Genomic DNA, 6,518 nt, shown 5'->3' with positions numbered 1-6,518 from the left:
TGGAGGGCAGCGGCCGCTCCCGGCCCCGCAGCCTCGACCCGCCGGGCTCCGGCGATCCTTCCGCCTCCGCCTTCCGAGTAGCCGGAACGACAGGCGCGCGCTACCAGGCCCGGCTGATTTTTTGATTTATTGTAGCGATGAGGTCTCGCCTGCCCAGGCGGGTCTCGAACCCGCAGGCTCGGGCCATCCACTCACCTCGGCCTCGCAAAGGCGCGGGATGGCAGGCTGAGCCACCGAGCCCGGCTCGTTATATTGGTTTTCAAAAGCTTTATTTAATCTCTCAATGCCTCAGAGCGGTCATCTTGTCATTGGTTCTACTGGAGAGATAAAAGGCTGTATAATTATAGATTCTAGATTTAGAAAAACATTTTAAAAAACCATGCGGTCCGGTTTCCCACTCTGTTGAGGAATCCTTTCTGACATCCCTCCGAAAGGTGGCTGTCTAGGCTCTGACCGCTTGGGGGAACAGGATTTCTTTACAAGACGGCCCTTTCCATTGTTGGCAGTGCTGCTTATTTGAGAGGGACACAGAAACCGAGAGTCTTGCTCCAGACACACAGGGAGGAGATTAGAAGCTGCAAACGTCTCTCAGGCCCTGAGTCTCAGTTCTGGTGTTCCTCATCTAGTCCAGGGCTCCCAGATTTTATCCTGGAAGTGCCATGAGCCCCCTCCGTCTTCTGCTGGCAAAAGGGTTGCAGCCCTGGCAGCTGCATTTGTGCCTCTTAGTGAAAGGCTGCTGATGGCGGTGGAGCGAGTTTTCTCTCACGGGGTGGTTGTAGCGAGGGGACTGTGGGCCCCCTTTTCCGGACTGCGTTCTTTGCAGGGAGACACGCGGTTCTGGAAGAACAACAGAGCTCTGTGTCCAGTGCCGACTGCTGCTTTGCTGGTGAACGTTTCCTTAGACATGACTAAGCAGAGCATGCTGTCTTCGCAAAATAAACTTTCAGTCTCATGTTTGATATTTGACAATTGTCAATAATAAGTAAATTCCCCTCACAATGCTTGGGATTGTCCATCTTGAGTCCCCTGAAGCCCACTGCCCTCTCGTCTCTCTGGCCTTCATGTCTGCTGCGTGGGCACTCCTGGTCTCGTTCTGACCTGACTTAGCTCTGGTGGACCCCGGAGCTCTTGCTGACCTGGAGAGGAGGGTGGAGAGGGGAGAGGGGGCGCGCATCCTTGGCATGTCCTCTCCACGCATAGGTCTGTGTTAAACACTTGACAAGTGTTGGTTGAGGAAAGCTAAGCTCTGTGGTGCAGAGGGGTAAGCAGAGCCTCCAGGGCTATGGGGAGGGTTCCGTATTGCCTGAGTGTCCCTGGGGCTTGGCCTCAGTTCAGTCTGTCGGTGGCTCTGGGCCCCCAGTTCGGCCCCGCGGCTGTTTCCTGACGCGATCTGCACTGATGGCGGCTGTGTCTGTCCTCCCGTGTACCTGGCTCGCAGGGTGTGAACGTGTGGGCGCTGGTGGCAGCCGTGGTGCTCCTCTCTGGCGGCGTGGGCGACATCCAGCGGCTGCTCTTCTGCCTCAGGAGACCCAGCTCCACGGTGACAGTGCCGGACATCACCGAGACCCTGTACTGCATTGCTGTGCTTCTCTACGCCATGAGGGAGAAGGGGATTAACATCAGCAACAGGTACGCCTGGAGGGGCCGGGGACACGGGAGTGCGGCCTAGACGGGGCTGCAGGCATAGCCCTGCCACGCACCGGCGTGAGCGTCAGGCGAGCCCGAAGCCCACACTGCCCAGCCTCGGCTCTTCCCCTGCAGGGTGAGGCTGGGAGGTTTAACATGGAAATGCAGGTAAGAGTGTTTTGTGGACACACGACACCATGGCTCACTTTTTTTGTTTTGTCGGAGGTCTGGCTCTGTCATCCAGGCTGGAGTACACTGGCCCAATCATGGCTCACCACAGCCTCGACCTGCTAGGCCCAGGTGATCCTTCCGCCTCAGCCTCCTGGGTAGCTGGGACTACAGGTGTGCACCATCATACCTGGCTGATTTTTAAATTTTTTGTAGAGATGAGGTCTCGCTCTGTTGCCCAGGCTGGTCTCGAACTCCTGGGCTCAAGAGTCCTCCCACCTCAGCCTCTCAAGGTCTGGACCTACAGGCATGAGCTCCACTGGTACTTACTGCTTTTTCTGTTGTGCGTCTCTTAAGGTCACAGCAAGCGCTCCTGTTCCCTAAAGAGCATGTCCTGGTCTCTTCCTCCTCTGCGTTCTACTAGAAACTACACACCTTTCCCAGAGCTGTGTTTTCCCAGAGTGCTTTTAACAGCTGTAGATATATTTAAATTCTTTTCTTTCCTTTCCCCCTTAAAATAGTGGTAGATATTTTAAGAACGAAAATAAATTTAAAAACATCTGAGGAAAAATAAGATGCAGTTGGTGGCTGGAGTTTGGAGTTCCCTAAATCTCCTTTTTTTCCTATTAGGATTCACTACAACATTTTCTATTGCCTATATCTTCAGGAGAATTCCTGTGCTCAGGCCCCCAGAGTTCAAGAGGAGCCATCTGTCTGGTCCGGGTATGTATGAGCAGAAGTTTGGGTGGGTTTTGTCTTCCCTCCTGACTCTTTCTCATACTTAAAGGGAGAGTGTTTTGTGCTGTGTTAGCGGCTATATTGAGGCATGATGTGCAGTTCATAAAATTCACCCATTTGAAGAGTGTCATTCTGTGATTTTTAGTAAATGTACTGAGTTAAAACTGTGCGGCCGGCATTGTATCTAGCTGTAGAACGTTTCTATTCCCCAAAAGGATCGAGGGGAGGCCTTCTGCGTCAGCTTTTGTTTATCCATTTTGTCTGTAGTTCTTGGACAGTTCACCCTCTGGGCTTTGCCGTTCCTGTTTTTCTGACTTCCCTCTTATGATGATTCTAGCAAGAAGACCATCCAACTGACACACGAGCAGCAGCTGATTCTGAACCACAAGATGGAGCCACTCCAGGTGGTAAAAATCATGGCGTTCGCAGGTGAGGGAATACGCAGTGGGCTCAGGCATCCCTGCCACTCTCTGCGGGGGCCTCCACCTGGGTCTGCCAGCAGGATCCACCCCCAGCCAGTCAGACTGTCTCCGAGGCAACTCCAAGGAGGGTTTGCTTTCTCTTCGCACCAGGGCGTGGCCACGCTGGAGTCCCCGTGTAGACAGTTGCTAGGAATTCATTTGAGGGACAGCCCGGGGATTGAGGCCACATCACCGTGTGTGCGTCACTCTCTGCCTCCGTTAGGGAGGCTACATGAGCCTCCAGCTCAGAGGATCTTGGTGGCACCCTCACTGTGTAGGTGGTGACCCGAGGACACACCCTCTGCCGGTCCTAGTCCACGTCCTGACCCTTCTGTCCGCCATCCGCCTACCTGTCCCCAAGCCTGCCTGCTCCCGGTCTGACTTGGGTCTTCTCTTGTCCCGGCCTTTGCTCCTGCCCTTTTCCTCCCGGAGTCCCTTCTCGATTCTTTTCTGGCTAAACATCCTGCTGGCGAGAAAGTCTGTGAAGAGCCTGCAGGGTGCCCTGCCGCATTCTGAGAGGCCGGCTAGCGGCAGCACGGGCTAGCCAGTCACATTTTGCTCCGGGAGGAGCGCATATGTGTGCACGTGGTGGGGTGGAAAGCCCGGCTGGGACTGGGTCTCCAGGTGCTCTCTCCCGCCCTCCTCCTCCCTTTTTCTTTCTTCCTCTCCCTCCCTCTGTGTTTCCCACCCCCACCGCTCTCTCCCCCTCTCCCCTCCCCCTCCCCCTCTTCCTCTTCCCTTCCCTGACTCCTGTCATTTGGTTCTTCCTCCTGAGGGCTTCTTCAGCCACTCGCGTCCAGTCCCGTAGGCACTCTCCTTTCTTACTGTAAGCCATCATTTATTAACATGCGGTAAAAGCTGTTATGTAGTAAGAATGGCCAACATGCGCATCTCATAAGTACTTCCACGTTATTTCGTGAACCTTCAAAACAGCCCTGTCAGGTGAGAATTTCTGTTTGCAGTGCGTATTCTTTCTCACTACGCTGTTACCACTGGCTTTCCAGTCTTGTTCTCTGATGTTCCACCGTGTTGGTCTTTCATTCCCTACCAGGTGGAAATGGATGCTTTAAAGCAGACTCACAGTGCTTATCAGCATACAGCAGAGCACGTAGTCGGTGTTCAATAAATGGCCGCTCTGCGAATGGCAGGTTGAGTCACTGAATGACTGGTGGAGAGACAGGGCAGTGAGACCTGGGACTGGGCGAGAAGGCCCTTCGACCCAGCAGCTCTGGCCTTGGACACACGTGACCAGGCTAGCGGTGGCTGCCGGTCGCAGGCTTCTGCTGTGGGGACCTCAGTGTCATCCTTGTCCCTCAGACCCAGCAGGGGAGAGTTACTCGCGTGCTGTGGAGGAGCCAGCTGAAGCTCAGGGAGGTCAGGGATTTGCCCTTTGTCACTCAGCGAGAACCTTCCAGAGCTGAGATCCCAGCCTACCTTCGTCTGGGTTCGAATCTGTTCTTTTCACGGCACAACATTGATCAGTGTTGAAAAACTTGTCACTGGCCAAGCACAGTAGCTCCCACCTGTAATCCCAGCCCTCTGGGAGGCTGAGGGGAGAGGACTGCTTGAGCCCAGGAGTTTGAGACCAAACTGGGCAACACAGCAAGACCTTATCTCTACAAAAAATTTTTAAAAACTCACCAGGCGTGATGACGTGTGCCTGTAGACCCAGCTACTTGGGAACCTGAGGCAGGAGGATAAGCCCAGGAGATCGAGGCTGCAGTAAGCCATGATCACATCACTGCACTCCAGCCTGTGCCACAGAGTGAGACCCTGACTCAAAAAAAGGCAAAACTCGTCACTGTCTTGCTCTCAAGCCAGAGTGGATGAGCCCAGGAGTGCCGAGGTCAGGGCATGCATGGGTGCACTCTCCTGGCCAGCAGTCACAGCCTTTCCTCTCGGCTTCCCCAGGCACCGGGAAGACCTCGACCCTGGTGAAGTACGCGGAGAAGTGGTCTCAGAGCAGGTTTCTGTACGTGACGTTCAACAAGAGCATCGCGAAGCAGGCGGAGCGCGTCTTCCCCAGCAACGTCACCTGCAAGACCTTCCACTCCATGGCCTACGGGCACGTCGGGCGGAAGTGAGTGTGTGCCCGGCTGCTCGTGGTTCCTCCCAGGGCGATCATGTATATGGTCGCACGAACTCACACTCAGTGACGCCGAGAGGACGTCCCGCTGCTGTCTCCACTTGCAGGCAGTAGCTGTAGACAGGTTCAGGGACCTGCACTTCCATGACGATGCATCGTTTCCATATAACGCTGCTGGCTGAGAGGGGTGTTATCATTTCTCTGGAGAGAGTGGGGAGACAGCAGACACCACAGGGCCAGGAACCCCATGCTGGTAGTCTGGGTCATTATTGTCGAGTGCCCAGTCGCTGGCCGCTTCTGGGGAAGGAGGCCCATGCTTCTCACCTGGGGTGTGCCTTGCAGGTACCAGTCGAAGAAGAAGCTGAATCTCTTCAAGTTGACGCCCTTCATGGTCAATTCTGTCCTTGCTGAAGGGAAAGGCGGATTCATAAGGGCCAAGCTAGTCTGCAAGACGCTAGAAAACTTCTTTGCCTCAGCTGATGAAGAGCTGACCATCGATCACGTGCCTATTTGGTGTAAGAACAGCCAAGGACAGAGAGTCATGGTTGAACAGAGTGAGAAGCTGGTGAGTGCCTAATGCCCGAGTGTTAGGATCTGGGGACCAGAGGAGAGGTGGTGTGGTACAGTATTGTTTCTTGTTTTTGAGTCAGAGTGTCACTCTGGCCCAGGCTGGAGTGCAGTGGATGCCATCCCGGCTCACTGCAGCCTCTACCTCCTGGGCTCAAGTGGTCCTCCCATCTCAGCCTCCTGAGTAGCTGGGACTATAGGCGCATGCCACCACACCCGGCTGATTTTTTTGTTTTTTAATTTTTTGTGTGGAGACGAGGTCTTGCTGTGTTGCCCAGGCTGGTCTCGAACCCTAGTGCTCAAGCCATCCTCTTGCCTCTGCTTCCCAAAATGCTGGGATTACAGGCGTGAGCTGCCACACCCCAGCGAGTATTGTTTCTTCCTTCATTTCTTCAGAACTGCTCGTAGGCGTTGCAGGTGGCAGGATGAGGCTGTGGGCGCGTGGTGGCAGCTGTGAGTCCGCAGGGATTTTCTCCTGTGACGAGCCTCACGGGCAGCTCCCACTGATCCGCCGACAGTCCTCCGCCCGCCAGAGGAGAGGCAGAAGGGAGCCACCCGCCCAGGTTTCTAAAAGCCCGTCACTGGGCTGGGGTACGAGAAGCCGACCTTGTCTGCAGGCTGCGAGTCGCGCTCATGGCTCGGACCCTGGTTCTCGGGAACGGATCTTGCGAGCGAAGAGTCTGTTTTTGTTTCCGTCACGCCTTTTCAGTCCCCTGCCGTTCTCTGACCGAATTCAGAGTCAGTCGCGCTAGGCACGGCTCAGGCCTGCGATCCCAGCCCTCCGGGAAGCGGGGGGGTGGCGTCTCGGGACCAGCCCGGGCAGCGTGGCCAGACCCCCGGCCCCAGGACGCGCGAACAGCGAAACGGCGGGG

The 6,518-nt window shown here is 55.3% G+C and overlaps 1 protein-coding gene across 1 annotated transcript in view; it reads left to right on the top strand.

Moving 5' to 3' along the window:
• The window catches only part of FBXO18 (F-box protein, helicase, 18), a 34,565-nt gene that overhangs the window by 7,508 nt on the left and 20,539 nt on the right, over nucleotides 1-6,518 (top strand). Inside the window, exons 4-9 of the mRNA XM_021711064.1 lie at nucleotides 824-886; nucleotides 1,427-1,629; nucleotides 2,425-2,517; nucleotides 2,870-2,961; nucleotides 4,905-5,073; nucleotides 5,422-5,644. Coding sequence (XP_021566739.1) covers nucleotides 824-886; nucleotides 1,427-1,629; nucleotides 2,425-2,517; nucleotides 2,870-2,961; nucleotides 4,905-5,073; nucleotides 5,422-5,644 — 843 coding nt within the window. The remainder of the gene's footprint in view (nucleotides 1-823; nucleotides 887-1,426; nucleotides 1,630-2,424; nucleotides 2,518-2,869; nucleotides 2,962-4,904; nucleotides 5,074-5,421; nucleotides 5,645-6,518) is intronic.

The sequence above is a fragment of the Carlito syrichta genome, unplaced genomic scaffold (assembly GCF_000164805.1).
Source record: "Carlito syrichta isolate Samal-C Ts95f unplaced genomic scaffold, Tarsius_syrichta-2.0.1 Scaffold301849, whole genome shotgun sequence".
NCBI lineage: Eukaryota > Metazoa > Chordata > Mammalia > Primates > Tarsiidae > Carlito > Carlito syrichta.
The sequence above is the reverse complement of the archived record's forward strand: the minus strand, read 5'-3'. Positions and strand labels throughout refer to the sequence as shown.